Source organism: Brassica rapa, chromosome A06, assembly GCF_000309985.2.
Source record: "Brassica rapa cultivar Chiifu-401-42 chromosome A06, CAAS_Brap_v3.01, whole genome shotgun sequence".
Classification (NCBI taxonomy): Eukaryota; Viridiplantae; Streptophyta; class Magnoliopsida; order Brassicales; family Brassicaceae; genus Brassica; species Brassica rapa.
The window spans coordinates 3,575,632-3,603,622 of record NC_024800.2 but is presented as its reverse complement, the minus strand read 5'-3'; the positions used below and the strand labels follow the sequence as shown (position 1 = coordinate 3,603,622).

At 26.3% G+C, this 27,991-nt stretch overlaps 1 protein-coding gene and 1 long non-coding RNA gene across 3 annotated transcripts; both read right to left on the bottom strand.

Annotated features, from left to right (window-relative positions):
- Nucleotides 1-255: 255 nt before the first annotated feature.
- Nucleotides 256-27,991, bottom strand: LOC103871660 (chloroplast stem-loop binding protein of 41 kDa b, chloroplastic). 2 transcript variants are annotated; one of them, XM_033274187.1, is made up of 10 exons: nt 27,721-27,991; nt 27,136-27,270; nt 26,960-27,046; nt 26,790-26,880; nt 26,661-26,715; nt 26,517-26,577; nt 26,201-26,422; nt 798-914; nt 620-709; nt 256-521 (listed from the first exon to the last, which is right to left on the bottom strand). In XM_033274187.1, exons 1-10 carry the CDS (start codon nt 27,820-27,822, stop codon nt 345-347), a joined length of 1,137 nt encoding a protein of 378 aa, XP_033130078.1. In that variant the 5' UTR covers nt 27,823-27,991; the 3' UTR covers nt 256-344. The 2 variants fall into 2 exon arrangements, with proteins under 2 accessions (XP_033130078.1, XP_009148185.1); XM_009149937.2 differs by lacking the exons at nt 256-521; nt 620-709; nt 798-914 and adding exons at nt 25,377-25,717; nt 25,816-25,905; nt 25,994-26,110.
- Nucleotides 2,648-4,900, bottom strand: LOC103871708. The gene is made up of 5 exons (XR_633563.3): nt 4,849-4,900; nt 3,816-4,042; nt 3,371-3,729; nt 3,149-3,188; nt 2,648-3,075 (listed from the first exon to the last, which is right to left on the bottom strand). It is a non-coding gene; the product is annotated as an uncharacterized LOC103871708 (long non-coding RNA).

Here is a 27,991-nt window from a genome sequence, read left to right as displayed (position 1 = left end):
TTCTCTTTTTAGTATGATGATGATATCAAAGTTTGATTTTGATACTTAATATATACTGCCGATTTCATCTTGTATTGACAAATGTATAATTACGCCTGGTATATAAACCGAGAACCGAAAACTGAAGGTAGTTCAGATTTGGTTCGGTTCGTTTGGACAGTTGATGCAACTTTCATTCATCTCTATGGGACTGTCTCTCCTTCACTAAGTAAACTTCAAGAGCCAGACCGCCTCTTCTTAGAAAAAGTCGAACACAATCCGAAACCAAAATACATTTGAGACGACAATAAACCCGAGAATGTTCTTCAGTTTGAGATCACACAACCATACAAGCCAATATGTTTCTATAGAAGAACAAGTTTCTTGCTTAGAATCATGTCGTCAGTAGTGAAATCCGCCTCTTTTCTGAAAGTTCCACGACCGAAGTCAAGGTTGTATGAGTCAGTGAGACCATCCACCAAATCGAACTCTGGTTTCCATCCAAGAACATGCTTTGCTTTCTCCACCGAGGCAAAGAAATGCTGCAAGATCATACATAAACAAAAACGTCAACTTTCAAAGAATTTCATCCTTTGACGTTTTGTGTAGTTTGAATCATTTGAATGTTTGGAGGTTTAACCTGGTCACGGAAAGGGAACGCTTTCTTCTTCCCAAAGTCGAACTCTTTAGGGTTGTAGTGAACAATCTCTGGCTCTGGAAACCCACCAGCCTGACAAGAGTTTAAAACATTACAAGTTTACATCACTTGCAACTAAGTTACTCAAGCAATGATCCAAAAAAGACTCAAGTGTATGTACCTTTGCGCAAGCTCTTGCTAAGCCATCAAAGGTGACGTACTTCTCTCCTGAGATGTTGAATATCTCTCTGCTGGCTTTCTCGTTACCAAGCACGGCCAGAAAGGCTGTTGCCAAGTCCTGAAAATTTACAGAATCATTTATTTGATGTTATAAATCATTACGCTCTTGAAGCATGATAAGAGAGTTAGGAGGTAGCCTTGTGGTTCTGACCAAACCGCACAAGCGAGAGATTTACTCATATTTTCAAGGAAAGTTACAGGGTCAAATGTTTTCTTAGAAGAGGTTACAGTAGAAGATGGTTTATAAGGAAGATCTACACTGGAGTCTACTATGCTAGACCAAGGTTTCTCACTATTCGCTGGTTGCCTGGGAAGAAGATTTCACAGATACTGAGCTTTGTTTGGTTCTCCTCAGAGGTGAAGTCTTCTTAGCTTCTGGTTCATTGTTCAAAGATGACTTGCCATATTTCTTGGGATAGCACTACCGTTTCTGCCCTCACTCATCTTCTCTTTCTTAGTTGCATCAGTGTTTGCATTTACAGAAGAATCATACTCTTCTTTGGAGGAAGCTTTTCCATCATCCAAGTTAGGTATACTCTCTTCTCTCTCTCTTTCTCTCGTTATAAACATTAATATAAAACCGGAGGATGATAATCTTGATAATGTGTGTATATTAGGTTTATGGGATCAGCACTTGTGGTTATTGGGCTATATGGCGTTTTGTGGGGGAAAGACAGAGAGATGAATGAGAATCAAGACCAAGAAGATAACCAAAAGAAGGTGAAACAACAACACACAGTCAAAAGTGATTTTAAAGATGATATCGAGTCGAGATTGCCGGTGGGAGAAGAAGGAGGAGCTTCAACTTCAGGTTGTGGCAACGGTGCCACAAGACTTGTATCGCCTTAAAGTTTTGATGCTTCTTCATCACATAAATATGAGCTATGAGTGTTATGAAATTTCTTGCTAGTCAACTAAGATACCCATATTTCCCGACCGTTTAATATTTGTAATACCATTTTGAGGCCAGTGATGAAGTGTTAAAATGTAGGTTATTCGAGTGTTCATCCCATGGAACACTACAACTGTTAATTCTGATCACTCTATAGTTTTTATTACTAGGGGCATAGGTACGTTGATGATCCGTTATGTAGTTTTGTGTATGTGATTTATATTTTTAATCTTTGTTTTCTCTGTGTTTTCTATAATGGGAATGAATGGAACATTGAAAGTCACACAGCTTGATTAAGTTGATATAAAAATGACTGGCTAATTCATATGTGTTAGTATTTTCATATCTTATCTTCGTAATGATTTGATCGACCATTAACTTTATCAGCGCCTTTCATGTTCAAAAATTGAGTTCTATGGGATTGGTTTGTGTTTACTTAGTTACTGTAGTATATAAATCAAATAGTGTATATATAAAGTTATAAAATTTGGATTTTAAAATTTAACAGTTTATACAAACATTAAATTAAATTATTTTACTTATTTTACCCAAATTTAATTTATATATTTTTTGAACAAACCCAAATTTAATTTAAAAATATAAAATTGTAATAAACTGTTTTTAAAATTAATAACTCTATAAATTTATAAAATTATATAGTTACAAATTCTTTTAATATATTATTGTGTAAGTTTAAATTTAGTTAAGCTGTTGGCTATGCTTATCCCAGTTTTTATTTGGTTTTAAATTACACCGTCTGTTACAATGGAACTGTTTCAAATCCATAATTTTCATGGTGAAATTTGTGGGCTGCATCTGAAAACACTAAATGGGCTATGATGTCACTTGGTTGTAGAGGATCTTTAGTACCAAATGAATTTTAAGGTTTCAGTGGGTTATATGGAGCCTTATTAATAATATTCATTTAAAACTAAAGGGTTTACTTACATTTATAATAAATTAGCCAAAATGCATGTATACATGACTTCAATGTTTCTATGTAAACATGAAATGATGCATTTAGTTTTAAACATTTTGTCAACGCTGCCTTTATTATATAAAATCTTAGTCACTATCTTTTTGGTGGGAGGTATTTTGCCGAAAATAAAAGGGAAAAACCAAAGTTCAAAATAGGTAAAAACATAAGAATTTAGAAAACTTAAATGTATGAACATTGCTGAAACTATCACTTAGGGGTGTTTGCGGCTATTATCTTTGCTTCACCGCCTCTGATTTCTATCTTCGCCGCTGGAAACGTGTTGCTTGCAGAAGCTGTAGCTTCTCGACCTTCCCCTCCAATAACTGGAGCTTTGAAGCTGCTGCTACTCTGAAACAAAGTTGTATATGTGTCAATTTAAATTTGTCGGAAGAAAATATTTTGGAAAAAACAAGTATTCAACCTCGGTGTCACTCAGGCCCGGCTTAAAATGTATGTGGGCCCTGTGCCATACAATAAAATTTACCTGTGTAAATACATGATTTTAAAGAACTCAAAAAAATAGGGCCCTAAAAAAGTAAAACTCAACAAATCAGGACCCTAAAACAGGTAAAATTCAAAAAATAAAAGCCTTAAAACAGGTAAAAAATTCTAATGAAAATAAAAGGGCCCAGTGCATTTGCACCTTCAGCACCACCCCAAAGCCGGCACTGGTTTCACTGACTGCAGACCCAGACACGGTGGTTTGGGACAAAATTGTATGGAGTGGCACGTATCTGAAAAAAAAGTATTCCTTGGCAGCAAGCTTTTAAATACATCTTGGTAGTTTTTGCCCTCCACCGTCATTTATCTATAGTACGTTTGTGAAACAATTAGTGCTTGTTACAGTTCTAAACATGGGTCAAATGAAGTGTAAAACCAAAAGATTAACTCCCTCAAGAGCCAGAGCAGCAGCATCTTGCTTAGTGAGCTTGGTCATCTCCCTGTTGAAGACCACATATGTCACTATCGTTGCCGTAGTTGCAAGTATAGTTCGACATGATACTTGTAAAAAAAGTTTGAAAAATGTTAATATATATCCCAAAAAAACGTGTTCCCCTATTTTATGGGTGAGGATGTTAACTTTTTACCTGATCACAACTGTAACGTTGGGAGAAACATATTTGTTACAACAGAGAGAAGTGCCAAATTTTTCCAACTTCCTGCTGCATCCGACGTATAAGACAACGACCAGCCTTTGTAGGAGGCTATAAACAGATGAACATCTTTCAACTTCAAAACCTATCAACTTTGACGATGGAACCGGGACGGTAGTGATCCATCCGTCCGTAACGATGGATCAGTGGATCACAGATCTCTGCGTAAGCAGGAAGACGAGTAAACCAAAACATTTTTTAAAAATTCAATTAGATAGAGTGAGATGGAATGGAATACTTTATATACTAAAACACAAGTCACATGATCAATCAAATTCTGACACATGGCTTGTGCTTCAATATAATTTTAAAATAAAAAATAAATGCATCAGTAATACAGTTAAGATTTCTTCGATGAAGAATGAAGTTGCATTGTTAAGTCTAAACCGTTCCTTGATCAAAGCCACGATCCCAACAGTTTCCACAAATAATTTATTTTCTTTTGTGCATGGAACTTTTAATCATTTCAATAAATATTTTCTTTTACAAACCGGTCTCCGTTCTGATGGTTTCTTCATATCATCTTTCGTTTTCTGTGAAACTTTTATAATTCATTGCATAGATTCATTTGTACGACGGGTTTTTACGAAATGGCAAAATCTGAGTAAATAAAAACATTAAGAGATCCATCTTTGTATTATTCAGTTTTTGAAACTATTTTATTTGCTGCAGACGTGTATGAGAAATCAAAGGTACAAGAAGAAAAGAAGATATGACGAATGTACTAGAGAGAACTGCAAAACGTTTGACCATTCAAAATTCAGGTAAACAATATTTTTATTTACTATTTAGTCTTTACAATTTAAAGAAATTAATTGTCTAATTTTTTTCTGTAATTAATTTTGGAATTTCTCAAGTTTGGTTACTGAAATTTATTTTTTTTTTAACAAAACAAATTCCCATGCGTAGCATGGGGTCAATACTAGTATATAATATATAATACTTGATACAGTGAAAATAAAAATACCTTTTCATCGAGGAAAAGAAGAGTGATTCCCATTTCTTGATATTACGGGATCACAAAAGTGGAGGAGGCGACCAACAATGAATTGGGAAGTGCGGCCAAGTCGGACGGCTGATTGGGCGACAACAACATCATAAGAAGACATTTTGAAAGAAGCTTCTAGGTTTTCGAGTGAAGATAAACTGAGAAAAGGAGTTTGTGGGGGTGTGATTCCAGACCCTAGCCTCTCTTATTTATAGGGTTTGAGGTGTTTACCGGTTTTAACAGGCATAAAGCTTCTATTGTAAATGTAGGGAGACGAAGAGTTGGTGAGCTTTAATGATTTCAATGTGAACTGAAGATCCATTGTATATATTAAGAAAGAAACATTGAACGAAGGGTATGCAAGAGACGAAGTTGAAGAGATATGGGAGGTCAAAAGTTGACAGATAAGTTTTTTTAACAACAGCAGAGACGGCGATGTTGTATCGTGGAAGATGGAGACGATTTTCAACCTAATTAAGTAACACATTAAAGGCAGAGTTTAGATTTCTTTGGAGGTTCAAACTTCAAACGACATCATTACTAAGTAGGCTTGCCAATGGGCTTCAAAATTATTGGATTCGTTTATGATTTTGTATCATATGATATATATATCAAGATAATCAAACCAAATGACAAATGATATAATGAAACCAAAAGATAAAAAATTACGTGGACAAAAAGAACGTCGGTTACGCAATATTTATTGTTTAAATGAGGTCCACAAAAAAATACCTACTGACGTGGATAGGCTTAGGAGAGAGAAAAACTCTCATATTATAATGTAGACTAGGGATTAACCCGGGCTACGCCCGGGATTTTTATTATTTTTCTACTTTAAGTTGTTAAATTATTTATATTTAAGGTATGATATATATTTATATAAATGTTAAGATGCATGTCATAATTAAAATTTATTTTTAAATTTTAACACGTTAAAGTAACATATTTTTTACTATTTAAATATCTTTTTGTAATTTTGTTGGCTATCTAGTTATCATATTTAGCAAAACTATCTCTTGAGTGTTGAAATAAATGTTTTAGATATTTAATTAAACTGTAGAGTATTTTCGGATCGACCACATGCTCAACAATCGATCCATCCGTAAAAAGATGGTCGATCTCCTTGGCCAGGTAAGTATAATTTTAGCAAAAATATCTTTGATTTTCAAATATTAAGTATATAACTATTCTTTTGAATATTGTTTTTTTGAATTGTATTTTTTGATTAAATTATTGTATTATAATATTTATGTAAATATTTGTTGATGTTTGAATTTGTGTTGTTCGTATACTTAACCTAGATGATATTGATGTTTAACAATTTATTGTTTTCTGGATATAGAAAATAATGATATATCAAAACATATCTAATACTTGTTAAATGATAGTATAATGTAAATTACTTCCATTATTTGAAAATAACCATTTGTTGTTTTTATTTATTTTTTTAATCAGAAATTATTTTTATTTAAAAACATCATTCATATATAATATAATAGTTTAAGTTTGGAAGATTAATCTATATATATAAATTATGTATATTTTTTAAAAAAATAATTTAAGATATTATATATTGAGTAACTGAATAAAAGCTGAATTTCTTATCTTGAAAATAAAATATTTATAGTTTTGTCTTCATGTTATACTCACCAATCCATAATTGATATTTATAACTCAGTACGTTTTTTAAAAAACTTAGTTTTAAGTAATAAATGAATTTAATAAATTAAATTCATCCCCTATAATGTTCTGTAAATTATATTTAAAAACTCTCTAAAATTATATTTTAATCATAATATTACTATTATTTAATTTAAGTTATTTTAAGCATAATATATGCTAAACCAACTTAAATTATATTTACAATAGGACCATCCTAAACCGGTTAATAAACCAAAAACAATACTAAACCAACATGAACCAATACCTGATTCGGCGAGGAAGGAAGTGTTTCGGGATAAACGCTTGAATGGTTATTAACTGTAATGGTTTGATCATGAAAGAGTTAGTATGAATATTAACAATAAAATTATGGATTAGATTAATTTAAATTTGTAAGAATATCTTTGAGTCTAAGAAAAACAATTCAATTCCCATGAATAAGTTTGGCTTTTGGAAGTTGCGGGTTTCCCAACAATGAATCCACCTAACAAAAAGTTTGTTGTTATAAAAAATCTCATTCAAGGTCATTAAAGGTTTTTGGGACGGCAAGATTTGATGGTGGAACCATTTTTTTGCTCGAGTACTATGAAGTTTTTCTTGATAGTGTGAGGTTGATGTTGATAGAATAATGAGTTTTATAGAGACTTTCTTGATGTAAAACTATATTTTTTTTTGTTTAATGTGGTATTTTCATTTTTACATAATTTACTACCATTTTAAGATAGATGTCCATTTTATTTAATGTACTCTTTCCATTTTTTTGAAAACTGTGCATTTACTTATTATTGTATATATAATTCATATATTTATATATTTATAATATTTACTTATTATTTATTTTTCTATATATTTTGTATTTCTATTTCTTATACTTTATATTTTGTTAATATCTATATTTTATATTTTAAGATATATGTTTAAATTTTAATGTATTTTTCCATTTTTAATGTAAAACGGCAATGTTTAATAGAAGAACTGGACAAATAGTCAAATAGTTATATTTATGTTTTTTTCTTTTTTTATAAAATGGTAATGTTACATTATGGAGATAAACCGTTTTTTTAGTGAAAAATGGTAATCTTACATATGTTTAATGTAGTTTTTCCATTTTTTTATGTTGTATGTTTACATATTATTGTTATTTTTAAATGTAAAATGGTAATCTTACATATGTTTAATGTAGTATTTCCATTTTTTATGTTGTATGTTTACATATTATTTATTATTTTCGAAATTATATATAATGTTTTTTTTACAAAATAGTAATGTTACATTATGGAGATAAGCTGTCTTTTTTTTAGTGAAAAATGGTAATCTTACATATGTTTAATGTTGTTTTTTCCATTTTTTATGTTGTATGTTTACATATTATTTTTTAAAATAAAAATGTAAAATAGTAATCTTACATATGTTTAATGTAGTATTTCCATTTTTATGTTGTATGTTTACATATATTTATTATTTTCGAAATTATATATAATGTTTTTTTGACTTCTTTTATAAAACGGTAATGTTACATTATGGAGATAAGCCATCTTTTTTTCAAGTGAAAAATGGTAATCTTACATATGTTTAATGTAGTTTTTTTATTTTTTATGCTGTATGTTTAAATATTATTTATAATTTTCGAAAATTAGTAATATTAAAATGTAAAACTATATTTTATGCCACGTGTCATCTTTCGGAAGAAGTTTTTTTTGCTTATGTGGACGCTCTATGGAGCCTCAAGGTTATATAGCAAATTACATGAGTTTATGAGTGTATCTACGCCAATTACTCTATATTTAATGTAGTATTTCCATTTTTTATGTTGTATGTTTACATATTATTTATTGTTTTCGAAATTATATATAATGTTTTTTTTTACAAAATAGTAATGTTACATTATGGAGATAAGCCGTCTTTTTTTAGTGAAAAATGGTAATCTTACATATGTTTAATGTTGTTTTTCCATTTTTTATGTTGTATGTTTACATATTATTTTTTAAAATAAAAATGTAAAATAGTAATTTTACATATGTTTAATGTAGTCTTTCCATTTTTATGTTGTATGTTTACATATATTTATTATTTTCGAAATTATATATAATGTTTTTTGACTTTTTTTATAAAACGGTAATGTTACATTATGGAGATAAGCCGTCTTTTTTTCAAGTGAAAAATGGTAATCTTACATATGTTTAATGTAGTTTTTTTATTTTTTATGCTGTATGTTTAAATATTATTTATAATTTTCGAATATTAGTAATATTAAAATGTAAAACTATATTTTATGTCACGTGTCATCTTTCGGAAGAAGTTTTTTTTGCTTATGTGGACGCTCTATGGAGCCTCAAGGTTATATAGCAAATTACATGAGTTTATGAGTGTATCTACGCCAATTACTCTATATTTAATGTAGTATTTCCATTTTTTATGTTGTATGTTTACATATTATTTATTGTTTTCGAAATTATATATAATGTTTTTTTTACAAAATAGTAATGTTACATTATGGAGATAAGCCGTCTTTTTTTAGTGAAAAATGGTAATCTTACATATGTTTAATGTTGTTTTTCCATTTTTTATGTTGTATGTTTACATATTATTTTTTAAAATAAAAATGTAAAATAGTAATCTTACATATGTTTAATGTAGTATTTCCATTTTTATGTTGTATGTTTACATATATTTATTATTTTCGAAATTATATATAATGTTTTTTGACTTTTTTTATAAAACTGTAATGTTACATTATGGAGAAAAGCCGTCTTTTTTCAAGTGAAAAATGGTAATCTTACATATGTTTAATGTAGTTTTTTCATTTTTATGCTGTATGTTTAAATATTATTTATAATTTTCGAAAATTAGTAATATTAAAATGTAAAACTATATTTTATGCCACGTGTCATCTTTCGGAAGAAGTTTTTTTGCTTATGTGGACGCTCTATGGAGCCTCAAGGTTATATAGCAAATTACATGAGTTTATGGGTGTATCTACGCCAATTACTCTATATTTAATGTAGTATTTCTATTTTTTTATGTTGTATGTTTACATATATTTATTATTTTCGAAATTATATATAATGTTTTTTGTTTTTTTTATAAAACGGTAATATTACATTATGGAATTAAGCCGTCTTTTTTTTAAAGTGAAAAATGGTAATTTTACATATGTTCAATGTAGTTTTTCTATTTTTTATGTTGTATGTTTCATATTATTTATAATTTTTGAAAATTGGTAATATTAAAATGTAAAACTATATTTTATGCCACGTGTCATCTTTCGGGAGAATTTTTTTTCGCTGATGTGGACGCTCTATGGAGCCTCAAAAGGTCCCTTTTATTAGTAAGGATTTAAGATAGATGTTTAAATACTAATGTACTTTTTCTATTTTTTTAAATTGTGTATTTCCTTTTCTTATACTTTCTATTTGCGTAATATCTATATTTTACATTTTAAGATAGATGTTTAAATCTTAATATAGTTTTTCCATTGTTTTTAAGTTGTGTATTTCTTTTTCTTATATTTTCTATTTACTTAATATCTATATTTTACATTTTAAGATAGATGTTTAATATTTAATATACTCTTTCCATTTTTAAAAAATTGTGCATTTACTTATTATTGTATATATAATTCATATATTTATATATTTATAATATTTACTTATTATTTATTTTTATATATTGAGTATTTCTCTTTTTTATACTTTATATTTAGTTAATGTCTATATTTTATATTTTAAGATAGATGTTTAAATCTTTACGTATTTTTCTATTTTTAATGTAAAACGGCAATGTTTAATAGAAGAACTTGGACAAATAGTCAAACATATTTATGTTTAATGTAGTATTTCCATTTTTATGTTGTATGTTTTACTTATATTTATTATTTTCGAAATTATATATAATGTTTTTTGTTTTTTTTTTATAAAACGGTAATGTTACATTATGGAGATAAGCCGTCTTTTTTTTAAGTGAAAAATAGTAATCTTACATATGTTTAATGTAGTTTTTCCATTTTTTAATGCTGTATGTTTACATATTTTTTACAATTTTCGAAAATAATTAATATTAAAATGTAAAACTATATTTTATGCCACGTGTCATCTTTCGGGATAAATTTTTTCCGCTGATGTGGACGCCCTATGGAGCCTCAAAAGCTCCCTTTTATTAGTAGAGACTAGGGATTAACCCGGGCTACGCCCGGGATTTTTATTTTTTTCTAATTTAAGTTGTTAAATTATTTATATTTAGGCTATGATATATATTTATATAAATGTTAAATGCATGTCATAATTAAAATTTATTTTTAAATTTTAACACGTTAAATTAACATATTTTTTACTATTTAAATATTTTTTGTAATTTTATTGGCTATCTAGTTATCATATTTAGCAAAACTATCTTTTGAGTGTTGGAATAAATGTTTTAGAGATTTTATTAAACTGCAGTGTATTTTCGGATCAACCACATGCTCAACATTCGATCGATCCGTAAAAAGATGGTCGATCTCCTTGGCCAGGTAAGTACAATTTTAGCAAAAATATCTTTTATTTTCAAATATTAAGTATATAACTATTCTTTTTAATTTTTTTTAATTGTATTTTTTGATTAAATTATTGTATTATAATGGTTATGTAAATATTTTTTGTGATGTTTGAATTTGTGTTGTTCGTATACTTAACGTAGATGATATTGATGTTTAACAATTTATTGTGTTCTGGAAATAGAAAATAATGATATATCAAAATGTATCTAATATTTGTTAAATGATAGTATAATGTAAATTACATCCATTATTTGAAAATAACAATTTGTTGTTTTTATTTTTATTTTAAATCAGAAATTATTTTTATTTAAAACAATTATTCATATATAATATAATAGTTTAAGTTTGCAAGATTAATCTATATATATAAATTATGTATATTTTTTAAAAAATAATTTAAAATATTATATATTGAGTATCTGAATAAAAGCTGAATTTCTTATCTTGAAAATCAGATATTTATATTTTTGTCTTCATGTTATACTCACCAATCCATCATTGATATTTATAACTCAATATGTTTTTTAAAAAACTTAGTTTTAAGTAATAAACGAATTTAATAAATTAAATTCATCACCTATAATGTTCTGTAAACTATATTCGAAAGCTCTCTAAAATTATATTTTAAGCATAATATTATTATTATTTAATTTAAGTTATTTTAAACATAATATATGCTAAACCAACTTAAATTATATTTACAATAGGACCATCCTAAACCGGTTAGTAAACCAAAAACAATACTAAACCAACATGAACCAATACCTGATTCGGCGAGGAAATAAGTGTTTCGGGATAAACGCTTGAATGGTTATTAACTGAAATGGTTTGATCATGAAAGAGTTAGTATGAATATTAACAATAAAATTATGGATTAGATTAATTTAAATTTGTAAGAGTACCTTTGAGTATATGAAAAGCAATTCAATTCCCATGAATAAGTTTGGCTTTTGGAAGTTGCGGGTTTCCCAACAATGAATCCACCTAACAAAAAGTTTGTTGTTATACAAAAATCTCATTCAAGGTCATTAAAGGTTTCTGGGACGGCAAGAGTTGATGGTGAAACCATTTTTTGCTCGAGTGCTTTGAAATTTTCCTTAATAGTGTGAGGTTGATGTGGATAGAATAATGAGATTTATAGGGACTTTCTTGATGAAAAACTATACATTTTTTTTTTGTTTAATGTGGTATTTCCATTTTTATATAATTTACTACCATTTTAAGATAGAAGTACATTTTAAGATATATGCTTAAATCTTAATGTACTTTTTTCATTTTTTTAAATGTTTATTTCCATTTCATATATTTTTATTTACGTAATATCTATATTTTATATTTTAAAATAGATATTTAAATATTAGTGTACTTTTTCCATTTTTTAAATTGTGTATTTACTTATATTATATATTTTACATTTTAAGATAGATGTTTAATGCTTGATGATCTTTTTCCATTTTTAAACAAATTGTGTATTTACTTATTATTACATATATAATTCATATATTATATATTTACATTATTTACTTATTATTTATTTTCGTGTATATGTATTTCCATTTCTTGTACTTTTCATTTACTTAATATCTATATTTTACATTTTAAGATAGATGTTTAAATCTTAATGTACGTTTTCTATTTTTTTTAAATTGTATATTTCCATTTGTTATACTTTCTATTTACATAATATCTATATTTTAAATTTTAAAATATATTTTTAAATCTTAATGTAATTTCCCATTTTTAAAATTTGGTATTTACTTATATTATATATTTACTTATTATTTACTTTTCTTTATATTGTGTATTTCTATTTGTTATACTTTCTATTTACTAATAATTTTATATTTTAAGATTGATTTACATTTTAAGATAGATGTTTAAATACTAATGTACTTTTTCCATTTTTTTAAATTGTGTATTTCCTTTTCTTATACTTTCTATTTACTTAATATCTATATTTTTCATTTTAAGATAGATGTTTAATATTTAATGTACTATTTCCATTTTTTAAAAATTGTGCATTTACTTATTATTGTATATATAATTCGTATATTTATATATTTATAATATTAACTTATTATTTATTTTTCTATATATTGAGTATTTCTCTTTCTTATACTTTATATTTAGTTAATGTCTATATTTTATATTTTAAGATAGATGTTTAAATTTTTACGTATTTTTCCATCTTTAATGTAAAACGGCAATGTTTAATAGAAGAACTTGGACAAATAGTCAAATAGTTATATTTATTTTTTTTTTCTTTTTTTTTATAAAATGGTAATGTTACATTATGAAGATAACCCGTTTTTTAGTGAACAATGGTAATCTTACATATGTTTAATGTAGTTTTTCCATTTTTTATGTTGTATGTTTACATATTATTGTTATTTTTAAATGTAAAATGGTAATTTTGCATATGTTTAATGTAATATTTCCATTTTTTATGTTGTATGTTTACATATTATTTATTATTTTCGAAATTATATATAATTTTTTTTTTACAAAATAGTAATGTTACATTATGGAGATAAGCCGTTTTTTAGTGAAAAATGGTAATCTTACATATGTTTAATGTAGTTTTTCTATTTTTTATGTTGTATGTTTACATATTATTTTCTTAAAATAAAAATGTAAAATAGTAATCTTACATATGTTTAATGTAGTATTTCCATTTTTATGTTGTATGTTTTACATATATTTATTATTTTCGAAATTATATATAATGTTTTTGTTTTTTTATAAAACGGTAATGTTACATTATGGAGATAAGCTGTCTTTTTTTTTAAGTTAAAAATAGTAATCTTACATATGTTTAATGTAGTTTTTCTATTTTTTATGCTGTATGTTTACATATTTTTTATAATTTTCGAAAATAATAATATTAAATGTAAAACTATATTTTATGCCACGTGTCATCTTTCGAGATTATATATATATTTACTTATTGTTTATTTTTTTTATATTGTGTATTTCTATTTCTTATACTTTCTATTTACTAATAATTTTATATTTTAATATTGATTTACATTTTAAGATAGATGTTTAAATACTAATGTACTTTTTCCATTTTTTAAATTGTGTATTTCCCTTTCTTATACTTTCTATTTGCATAATATCTATATTTTACATTTTAATATAGATGTTTAAATCTTAATATACTTTTTCCATTGTTTTTAAGTTGTGTATTTCTTTTTCTTATATTTTCTATTTACTTAATATCTATATTTTACATTTAAGATAGATGTTTAATATTTAATGTACTCTTTCCATTTTTTAAAAATTGTGCATTTACTTACTATTGTATATATAATTCGTATATTTATATATTTATAATATTTACTTATTATTTATTTTTTTATATATTGAGTATCTCTTTCTTATACTTTATATTTAGTTAATGTCTATATTTATATTTTAAGATAGATATTTAAATCTTTACGTATTTTTCCATTTTTAATGTAAAATGGCAATGTTTAATAGAAGAACTTTGACAAATAGTCAAATAGTTATATTTATGTTTTTTGTCTTTTTTTTTTATAAAATGGTAATGTTACATTATGAAGATAAACCGTTTTTAGTGAACAATGGTAATCTTACATATATTTAATGTAGTTTTTCCATTCTTTTATATTCTATGTTTACATATTATTGTTATTTTTAAATGTAAAATGGTAATTTTACATATGTTTAATGTAGTATTTCAATTTTTATGTTGTAGGTTTACATATTATTTATTATTTTCGAAATTATATATAATTTGTTTTTTACAAAATAGTAATGTTACATTATGGAGATAAGCCGTCTTTTTTTTTAGTGAAAAATGGTAATCTTACATATGTTTAATGTAGTTTTTCCATTTTTATGAGAAGTTTAAATTTTAATATACTTTTTCCATTGTTTTAAGTTGTGTATTTCTTTTTCTTATACTTTCTGTTTACTTAATATCTATATTTTACATTTAAGATAGATGTTTAATATTTAATGTACTCTTTCCATTTTTTTAAATTGTGCATTTACTTATTATTGTATATATAATTCGTATATTTAAATATTTACTTATTATTTATTTATATATATATTGAGTATTTCTCTTTCTTATACTTTATATTTAGTTAATGTCAATATTTTATATTTTAAGATAGATGTTTAAATATTTATGTATTTTTCCATTTTTAATGTAAAACGGCAATGTTTAATAGAAGAACTTAGACAAATATGTTTAATGTAGTATCTATCTTATTAAAACTCAAGTACAAAATTGGAGTGTTTGGAGACTTGAATAGGACTATTAAAAAAATTTGGAGTGTTTGGAAACATAAATTGTAGTCTTTTAAAAAAAAATTAATTTTGTTTGGAAACAAGGATAGTAGTATTAAGAAAAAAAAAGTAATGGGCTTATGTTTTTAAGAAAAATTAAAAGTCCATCATATTATAAAAAACTATCTATCTAGGCGAGATTTAAAATATACGAAAACGGGTCAATCTAATCGCCTAAAACTTTTTCTTTTCTAAACTAACCATAAAACAAAATTTAAACTTATACACATATTTCAAATCAAAATAATAATTTAAAGTTGATTTATATCAAAAATTGATTAAAAACTAATACATATATTCAAAAATGGATTTTTACTAAACTATTTTTCAATAACCATTATACAAAAATGTTGTCAATATATATAATAAAAATACAATACAAAGCCCAATTTGAAATACCAACTCAAATTATAGTTTTTATATTTCCTATTAAGTTTTATAAATATAATATATGTAATTATTTATATGATGGTACGTATAAAATACTATTAATTATATGATTACTTATATGATGGTACGTATAAAATACAATTAATTATATGATGACAGTATACGATATATAATAATGAATAGGGATGAGATTTTGGGCCCCATACGGGTTTGGTTCTGATCGGTTTGTGTTTCGGGTCAAAATCAAACCAATTGATATGTTAAGCTTAGGTATTCTGACATATGTTATTCAAATTTATAGGTAATATATTATTTTATTTATAGATTTTGAGAAATTTAAAATAGATAATGATTTAAAACTTTAAAAATAATTTAAATGGGTTATCCAAACGCGAACCAAACCCGCAAAGATCCGAATCAAACTCAAACCAAAATTTAGAAACATCCTAACAGGGCTTAAATCTTTGACTCCGAAAACCCGAAACACAAACCGATCAGAACCAAACCCGTATGGGTGCCCGAAATCTCATCCCTATTCATTATTATATATCGTATACTGTCATCATATAATTAATTGTATTTTATACGTACCATCATATAAGTAATCATATAATTAATAGTATTTTATACGTACCATCATATAAATAATTACATATATTATATTTATAAAACTTAATAGGAAATATAAAAACGATAATTTGAGTTGGTATTTCAAATTGGGCTTTGTATTGTATTTTTATTATATATATTGACAACATTTTTGTATAATGGTTATTGAAAAATAGTTTAGTAAAAATCCATTTTTGAATATATGTATTAGTTTTTAATCAATTTTTGATATAAATCAACTTTAAATTATTTTTTGATTTGAAATATGTGTATAAAGTTTAAATTTTGTTTTATGGTTAGTTTAGAAAAGAAAAAGTTTTAGGCGATTAGATTGACCCGTTTTCGTATATTTTAAATCTCGCCTAGATAGATAGTTTTTTATAATATGATGGACTTTTAATTTTTCTTAAAAACATAAGCCCATTACTTTTTTTTTCTTAATACTACTATCCTTGTTTCCAAACAAAATTAATTTTTTTTTAAAAGACTACAATTTATGTTTCCAAACACTCCAAATTTTTTTAATAGTCCTATTCAAGTCTCCAAACACTCCAATTTTGTACTTGAGTTTTAATAAGATAGATTGGTTTGATTTAAAATTTTGGATACGGAATCAATAATTATTTTAAGTATTTTTGGTGATTTGAGTATACTTTAACTATTGCAGATATTTACTTTTGACTATCTATATATATATTTTCAAGTATTTAAACCAATTTAAAAGTATCATTCTTAATGTTTTATATACGTTAAATCTAAAAATAATTAATATATATATAAGTATATAAATCTATTTTTAGATAAATTCGGGTACCCGAATACTTCGGTTCGGATCAGATTTGGTTCTCTAAATAACAAAATTTTGAATAATTCGAATATTTAATCAATTTATGTTCGGGTTTGGTATTATATTTTCGGATCGGTATCGGTTCTGTTCTTTGGATTCATTTTGTAAAACCTTAATAATTACATGAAAAACAAATATCAACATATTTTTCAAAATGTACACCCGCGCGCCTGCGCGGGTCAAAATCTAGTTTCCATTTTTATGTTGTATGTTTTACATATATTTATTATTTTCGAAATTATATATAATTTTTTTTGTTTTTTTTATAAAACGGTAATGTTACATTATGGAGATAAGCCATCTTTTTTTAAGTGAAAAATAATAATCTTACATATGTTTAATGTAGTTTTTTCATTTTTTATGCTGTATGTTTACATATTTTTTACAATTTTCGAAAATAAGTAATATTAAAATGTAAAACTTTATTTTATGCCACATGTCATCTTTCGGGAGAAATTTTTTCCGCTGATGTGGACGCCATAAAACGGTAATGTTACATTATGGAGATAAGCCGTCTTTTTTTTAAGTGAAAAATAATAATCTTACATATGTTTAATGTAGTTTTTTCATTTTTTATGCTGTATGTTTACATATTTTTTACAATTTTCGAAAATAAGTAATATTAAAATGTAAAACTTTATTTTATGCCACATGTCATTTTTCGGGAGAAATTTTTTCCGCTGATGTGGACGCCCTATGGAGCCTCAAAAGCTCTCTTTTATTAGTAGAGATATTTTTTTTGTTTTTTTTATAAAACGGTAATGTTACATTATGGAGATAAGCCATCTTTTTTTAAGTGAAAAATAATAATCTTACATATGTTTAATGTAGTTTTTTCATTTTTTATGCTGTATGTTTACATATTTTTTACAATTTTCGAAAATAAGTAATATTAAAATGTAAAACTTTATTTTATGCCACATGTCATCTTTCGGGAGAAATTGTTTCCGCTGATGTGGACGCCATAAAACGGTAATGTTACATTATGGAGATAAGCCGTCTTTTTTTTAAGTGAAAAATAATAATCTTACATATGTTTAATGTAGTTTTTTCATTTTTTATGCTGTATGTTTACATATTTTTTACAATTTTCGAAAATAAGTAATATTAAAATGTAAAACTTTATTTTATGCCACATGTCATTTTTCGGGAGAAATTTTTTCCGCTGATGTGGACGCCCTATGGAGCCTCAAAAGCTCCCTTTTATTAGTAGAGATTCTCAATCTTCACGCGTTCCCATTAATTATTGGTATTATTTTTGTCTTTCTTCAAAGTCAAAACAAAATAAATCAAATTAGGTTCCGTTTCATCGCTGGATTAATGTGCATGTTTCTTTCATCACCTTCTATGTCTCCACGTAGGTCTCTGACCACATGAATCTCGCAATATAATTTTTGGTAGCATATTTAAGATACTCGACTGTTTGATTTTGGATTAGATGATAAGATCCATTATAAATAAATAAAATAAGATAAAATCGTTAACCAAAAAGTTAATATATTTTTGACACAACAAAATCGCAAAAAAAGATAAAGCAATTATAGCGAAACTATATGTTTTATTTTAATTGTAGTATTAGGTCCGTGCACAAATTAAAAAAAATATATTTAATTATAGAATAACATTTAATTATAGAACAATACTTATTTTGAAATAATTTGTTTTCTAGTATAAACTGAAATGAAGGGAGCATCACTTATCAAAATCGATTCAACTTCCATCCCAAGATGAACATCTTCTATACTATTATTTGCGAAGTAAATTTTCAGAATCGAGCTCTCACGTTAAAAGTTAGACTGATTAATATTGTTGTTACCCTTAATAAAATTATATATATAATAATTTAATTAAAAATAAATTTTATATTAATAATATTAAATTTCTGAAAAGATAATTCTCATATATTTTGTTGTTATCTTGAAATAATATTTTATATTTCTAAAAATAAGATAATACTTATATATTGTGTTGTTATCTTTAAATATTATTTTTATTATAAAACTAATATATACAAATATATAATTAAATATTAATGAACAAAAAACATTTGTATAAAAATATAGTCTAAAACATTTCTAATATATAAGTGTTTTGAAAAATTCAATACAATAATTAGTATATATATTTTGATGAAATTTTATGTCATATATAAATTATTTTATGTTTGGTATAAACTTGTTAAGAATATAAATAATAATTTAACATATTGTTTTTGAATTAACAAAATATAAAATAATAAATATCTATAAGAATTATGTCTGCATGTGCGGGCAAGACACCTAGTCTATATTAATATATAAAATAGCAATAAAGAAGCTTTCGAATACAATATTTTATTATAATTTTTTTTTTATAAACTCTATGGGCTGATCTGGTCAGTCTTAGAAGGAAGAAACCATATGACCAATGATTTTTTCCATGGCCACCAAAACCTTTGTCTCTATGTTTTTCTCGATCATCGGATTGATATTATAACCGGGCAGATTAAAATCTGTCTTACAGATTACATCTTCACTGGAAATATTATCCATGAGTGTGATGATCTCAGCATACCGTCCACTGTTAAAGAGAGATAAAGCATCCGTCAACGATGAGTTCAGAAAAGCGTAAGCGTCAACACACTTTTGTATAACGGGTCTCTGGTCTCCAGCATTTAAAAGGAACGTGCTGATGAAGAAATATGTGTCGTCCGATATTCTTTGAGCTTCTGTCACTGTCACATTCAAGAGATCTTTCATGCTTGGGGAAGTAGCTTTGGCAAGGATCCCATTGCAGAACTTGATGTCTATTGTCTGTTTGCAGATTTCGTTGACTGTTTGTTGAGTGTTCGCTTCTGCGACGGAGCAAACGAGTGTTGTCGCCAAAACTATCAAAAGAATGCGATACATTTTCATTCGTTTTTTTTTTTGGTTTGTGAGATTATGAGTCCTTGGTGGTTTGAGAATGATTCCGATGATATCTTTTATATCAATAAATTAGTTAAAAAGTCAAAAGATCTTAATAAATTAGTTAAAAGTCAAAAGATCTTTTATGAGTGCATATCTCTATTTTTATGGGTGCAAATCCATACACATTAAAAAATCTATAAATTAATAAAGTTAAGACTAATATTTTTTTAATTAAATCTATACTATTATTTAGTAAATAAATTTTTGGAGTCTACCTCTCACGTTAAAAGTTAAAGTAGTTAATATCGTTTATAACCTTAATGAATAAAATGTATAAATAAATTAAAAAATAAAAACGAAATTTTAATTTATTTGATTAGATAATTCATTAAAAAGATCTTTTATGGGTGCATATCTCTATTTTTATGGGTGCAAATCCATACACATTAAAAAATCTATAAATTAATAAAGTTAAGACTATAATGTTTATTAATTAAATTTATTAATATTGATTTTTTTTCTAAAAAATCTATTTTAAAATAGATCTTTCTAAAATAAAAAATATTTGATTTTAGTGCATGTACGTTAATTAATATTTTAAAATTCATTATCCGTATTGTTTTACTATATTAGTTGTTGTATATAAACTATGTTTTATAAAATTTAAATATACTTTTAGATATAATTTTTACTAAATATCATCAAAATATATTGAATATTAAGAAAAATATAAAGATATTTCATTATGAATATAAACAAACAATATAATAGTTATTTGCACTATATAAAACATTTATACATATAAATTATTAGTCATAATTTTAATGGACCCATATATTCACATATAATTTTATAAAAATTATTATCATATTATCTTATCGATTGTGTCATATTTTGAATCGGTTCGACTTAAAACCACAAAATATTTATGATGTTTATTAATACACAAAAATTAATTTATAGAGTTTCTACTTATTAACTAATTTTTGTGTGATCATTTTATATTCTTAATTATGTGTTGTTGTGTCATTTTTCAAAAGTGATTGCATGATTGATCACCTTTTCTGTGAAATTACAGCAATACGTATCATGCCAGAAAAAAAGGAAAATTGGAAAAATACATTTATATGATAGTAAAATTTGAAAATTACACTAAGCTTTTATTTTTGAAAACTACACCTATTCATATGTAAAATTACTAAATTGTCCAAGTTTAGTGTTTATAGTATCTAATATCAAATTTAATATATTGATTTAGAACATAAATACTTGTTTAGAAAAATGAAAACCAAATTACCAACAACGTTATAACCTTTAAAAATATAAAAACTGTTGATGACTTTACGAAAACAACTAAATAAAGTTTCTTTGATCCAATGGTTTGACTAAGAGTTTATGTTTCTATACCCAGAGATTTAGGTTTCAAATTCCGAATAAGACGAAATTATGTAAATTAAAAGAGAAAAAGTTTACAATGTGGTCTATGGCATGGTGTAAGGAGCACCGTCAATGGTGGATCCTATAAGACAGTTCAGATGATACAGTTAAACATAATTTTTCATTATCGCTTGTAGAATCGTCTGTAATATTTCTAATAGTTTGTAATAACATAAGATCTAATTTTAAAAAGAAAACTAAATCATCTCCTATCCTAAACTGGGTTTTTATTTCTTGTTTCATATAGAGCATACATACACGAAACAATCCAAACAAATTGCTATAATTTTATTTAATAAAAAACAAAAATCCAGTAAGAAAAATATAATCAATGAGTGTGTTAATATAGTTCTCTTATCTTTGTTACATTTTAAACTGAAAATATATGCTAGATATTTTCTTGGCATGGAGCACCGAACACAGAAAAACTCGTATAGATAATTTGATGTAGCTTTTCCATTTCAAAAATGTTTAAATTGTCAGTATTTATGATGATGTGAAAAGGTTGAACACCAAAATAAACAAGAGATTCGATCTTTTTTTTTCGCTGTGAAAACACCAAATGGTAGCAACTTCAATAATAAATCTCAACAAAGATTCAAAATAAAAATAATGGAAACTAATTGAGTTTTTTTTAATTTATAATAATTTGATAATAATTAAAATTTTAAGTTAGTTACTACAATTTGTATTTTTTTTATCAAATTGGGATAAAAATATCTTTACAGACAAGAAACCTGATCGGTGTAAACACAAAGATTGCGATTTTAAACGTTATTAAGAGATTTGTACAACTGATACAACGGTTCGAAACTTATACGTTTGCAGGATACTTATGAGTTATGACTGGTTAATTACCCAATACATCAGTAGCTAAATAATAAATTAACAATATTAACATTTTAAATAATTATAAAATAATAAATATCATGTTACTAAATAAATATAAAAATTATATTTATCAAATTATATAGTTAATTTTTAAAAAAATTGTGAAAAATATTTTTTTTTTAATTTTTAATCTAAATGAAAATATAATATATGTTTTAGTATTTCAGATTATTTCAATTTTAAAATTTAATTGAACATTTTATTATTATATTTACATAGTTTTTTGTGAAAAAATTACCCTCCTGCAACCGTAAACATTAGCTGAAACTAAATTTTGGATTTAAAAGATTCAAAACGGTTTGAATCAGTTTATGACATTTTCTGTGATTGTTATAAGATACTAACAACAATTAATAACTGTAAAAATTGTGTTTACAGTTGATAGTGGAAAAACCAGTCATGCTCAAAGTTAGTTTTCTAAAAAAACAAAAAAAAGATATGTATTATTCAAAAACATGTATTTACCCGTATATGAAGACAATGACTGAATTTTCATTTGAAAAATACCCTATTTAGATTTTGAAATCAAAACACGTATTTCCATCCCAAGATGAACATGTATGTTAGTATAGAGAATTGCAATAAAGAAGCTTCTGAATAGAATATTTTGATTATAGTATACTCTTAATTGCGTGTTGTGTCATTTTTCAAAAGTGATTGCATGATTTATCACCTTTTCTGTAAAATGACAGAAATATTTACCATAACAGAAGAAAATCCAGTCAATGTCTTGATATATGATAAACAACACACAAAAGAATACCAACTGAAGAAGATTTTTGTTGACTACGTAGATGATTGCAGACTGAAGTTTAAAGTCTTATAAATGGAATCTCAATTGTGTAAGCTTTCACTGATTGTTTACCTACAGAGGTATGGACCTCTAAAAGATAAAATAAAAAATGGATTATTCGAGTAAGGATAAAGGAGTAAAAGGTAAAGAGAAAAAAATCTAAATACTATTTTTTTTTAAATAGTCAAAAATATAATAAAAACATTTATACGCAATGGTAAATAGTCTTAGATGAAAATTTCTATGCATTTAAAATTTATAACTTATAACTGATACTGTTTGGCACGATTATTATTTATTGAAAGTGTAGAGAAAATAAAACTATGTTTTTAGTGGATGTATTAAATCTGAAATTTAGAGTAATTATATTAAAGTGACTAGTCGTATGTGATTTTTTTTTTTTTAAACTATGTGTTTATTGAATTTGTGATTTTATAATACCTTTTACATATTGGATTATACGTGATTTTTTATATTTTATAGTGTTATTGTAGAGTTATTAACTATAAATTAATAAATATAAATTAAAATAACATCGTTAAAATTAATAAATTAAGAAACACTAAAAATTAATAAATTTCTCTGGTTCCAAATTCGGTCGATTCAAAATCTAACATAAATTGATAAATAATAAGATAATAGTTTTTTATAAAATCGTATGTAATATATGATCTTATTAAAATTATAAATTAATATTTTGTATGTGTATACATTTTATATAAGTACAAACAAACCATTATATTGTATGTTTCACATTCACAACGAAATTATATTTCTATTTTTAACACTTAACAATTCGTGAGTATATTCAATCTGAGACTTAGAGTGATTTGTATTAAACCTATGAATCTTAAGTTATTCAGTTATATATATTTTTTAAAAACTATGTGTTATGGAATCTATGAATTTAAAATTGGGAAAATTACATGTTTACCACTTTTATGGTATCACTTTTCATTTTTACCACTACTAAGGAGACATTTTCAAAAATATTTTCTTCATTAAGTGACAAAAGACTTTTATGTGTTTGTTATTTATATATATAATAAAATATTATTTAAATAAAAAATAAAAAAAATAAAAAAAAAAGTAAAATTTTTTTTATGTTTTCTAATTATACTTTTTCAAATTCGAATTTTTTTATAATTTTTTTTTGAATTTTTTTTTTCAAATTTCTTTTTGAAAAACGAAAATTATGCTTGAAACTATTTTTAAAAAAATATATATTTTTAAGTATTTATTTATATATTTATTAGAATCCTAAATTTCACATTCCAAAAACCCTACCCCGCCCCTCAACTCTAAACCCTAAGTCTATATTAGTTAACCGTAAGGGTATAATTATAATTTACCCTTCATTAAAAGTGAGGGTAAAAGTTGTTAGTGTAAAGATGAAAAGTAGTACTATGAATGTGCTATTTGTGGTAATTTTCCTTAATTCTATTTCTTATAATTATTACCAAAACGATTTTCAAAATTTTCTACAATTTTAAAAACTTAGAAATTTTTAATTGTAGTATCATTAGTTTCTTTTATATATCTACAAATTTTAGAAATATTGTTTAGTTTCACTTTTTTATAATTATACAGTTTTATATCAAAATACTTTTTCTTAATTTTATACAAGTTGATTAAATATATTTTAACCAAAAGAAATATATAAAAATCTATCAAGATTATAATTTTAAATATGTACATATCTATTCTTAAATATAATTTAAAATAGAGAATTTGTTTTTATTTTAATTTTATGTTTAATTAAATAAAGGTTTACACTAATATATTTGTAAGAAAATAATAAACTTTAAAATATTAACAAAATTCAATCAATAAATATAATTTAAATATAATTTGTTATTGATGTACATGATGAAAGAAAACACCTAATTGACTAAAAATAGTGAGATGAAAACATGTTATTGGATATTAATTGCGATATTCTCCCTCATGACTTCTCTTTTTAGTATGATGATGATATCAAATTTTGATTTTGATACTTAATATATACTGCTGATTTTCTTGTATTGACAAATGTGTAATTACGCCTGGTATATAAACCGAGAACCAAAAACTGAAGGTAGTCCAGATTTGGTTCTGTTCGTTTGGACAGTTGCATGCAACTTTCATTCAACTCTATGGTCTATGTCTCTCTCTCCTTCACTAAGTAAACTTCAAGAGCCAGACCGCCTCTTCTTAGAAGAAGTCGAACACAATCCGAAACCAAAATACATTTGAGACGACAATAAACTTGAGAATGTTCTTCAGTGTGAGATCACACAACCATACAAATCAATATGTTTCTATTGAAGAACAAGTTTCTTGCTTAGAATCATGTCGTCAGTGGTGAAATCCGCCTCTTTTCTGAAAGTTCCACGACCGAAATCAAGGTTGTATGAGTCAGTGAGACCCTCCACCAAGTCGAACTCTGGTTTCCATCCAAGCACATGCTTTGCTTTCTCTACCGAGGCAAAGAAATGCTGCAAGATCATACATAAACAAAAACGTCAACTTTCAAAGAATTTCATCCTTTGACGTTTTGTGTAGTTTGAATCATTTGAATGTTTGGAGGTTTAACCTGGTCACGGAAAGGGAACGCTTTCTTCTTCCCAAAGTCGAACTCTTTTGGGTTGTAGTGAACAATCTCTGGCTCTGGAAACCCACCAGCCTGACAAGAGTTTAAAACATTACAAGTTTACATCACTTGCAACTAAGTTACTCAAGCAATGATCCAAAAAAGACTCAAGTGTATGTACCTTTGCGCAAGCTCTTGCTAAGCCATCAAAGGTGACGTACTTCTCTCCTGAGATGTTGAATATCTCTCTGCTGGCTTTCTCGTTACCAAGCACGGCGAGAAAGGCTGTTGCCAAGTCCTGAAAATTACATAAATTTATTTATTTGATGTTATAAATCATTACACTCTTGAAGCATGATAAGAGAGTTGTGAGGTAGGTGTGTGTGACCTTAACGTGACCGAGCTGTGAGATCTGGATTCCAGAGTTTGGAACTGGGATAGGGCGGCCAGCTTTGAGACGGTGGAAGAACCATTCTTCCACAGGGTTGTAGTTCAACGGACCGTAGATGTAGACAGGGCGTATGGAAGTCCAGTTTACACCTTTTGATTGCAGTAAGCTCTCAGTCTCCAGCTTCCCCTTGTGCCTGCTCTTTGGGTCAACTGCATCCACCTGCATCATTTATGAGAAGATCACATACTTGGAATATCTATAAATGAAAAATCCAGAGAGATTACAAGCTGAAGAGCTAGATTAGTTTACATACCTCACAGTGTGGCAAGACATCAGATTTCAAGTAAACACCAGCTGAAGAACAGTAGATGTACCTATCAAAATTAACCAAACATTACAATTATGAAAGGATTTTTTTTTAAAAAGCTAGCAAATATTCATGTGGTATATAACTAACTGTTCTAGTTTAGGAAGTGCATCTAATATGGGCTCAACTTCTTCAGCCTCCCTCCCTGAGATTAAAAAAGAAGGTACAATGTATCAAATGTATAAAGAGACTGTAACAACAAATTAGACAACATGTTACCGTTGATATCATAAACAACATCAAAGCCTTCAGCTGAAAGACTTGACTTCACAAAGTCATAGTCCTTTCTGTCTCCTTTCAAGTGAAGAATCTAGCAAAAAAAAAAACATTCATTCTAATAATTGTTCATCAAGTTCCTCTATGTTCTTTCACAAGGAATGTAATAATACCTTGGAAGAAAAGTCAGCAAAGTCTTGGTCAGATTCGCCAGGGAGTTGTTTGGCAATAGGAGATTTACCTCTTGTGAACAATGTAACCTGTAACAGCAACCATTGGTCAATGAGTCAATGAGAGAAGGAAACTAAAAGACAGTTTGATTGGTTAGGGAAGAGAAATGAAGAAGAACCTGATGTCCTTCTTTGACAAGGAGCCTGGACAAGAAGATACCGATGAATCGAGTGCCACCCATTATAAGAATCTTCTTTTCGCTGGAGGCTGATACATAGAGTGCTCCTTTTGGCTGTTGAACCTTCCTCTTGTACTGCAGTTTCAACAACAAAGAAAAATCTGTAAGAAAATCTAAGGCTACTGATGAATCTGAAGCTAGAGCTTCACATCAACAAGGATAATCTTGAGGATGTATTCAGACATATCAAAGCCAAAACACACACCAGAAATATTCACAATTATTACTAAGAAGCTCATAAGCTTTACTTTTTTTTTTTTTTGAGCAACCTCATAAGCTTTACTCAAATACAAAAGTACAATTATTACAAGAACCACACTATTACTTTTAGAGACACATTCATTAATCTTGAAACAATGATCCGTTGCTCAAGAAGTCAAACAAGATGAACATAAACGGATACATTGTGTAATGTGATAAACATGTAAATAAACTGAAAAGAAAAAAAAAAATACAGATTTTAGAAACATAGTTTGATTTAAAAAAAAAAAACATCTGAAAGTTGATCAGAGAGAGAGAAAAGACCTGGACTTGTAAGTGGAGCTTAGCGCCATTAAAGTCAGAGACAGAAGAAGTAAGGAGAGATAAAGAAGGCTGGCTCTGTTGCATCATCATCATCTTCGCCATAATTGTTAGTTCACTCTCTCAGCAAACTGAAGAACAGGTCTTATTTGAAGTATGTGAGTGTCTGTGAATGGTTCGTGAGGCCCCATCATCTTATTGCTTCTGATCTTTAAATCTTTATTTTTCTGGATAAGACAATGATCTCATCCTCTCGCTGTTTCATGGTCACATA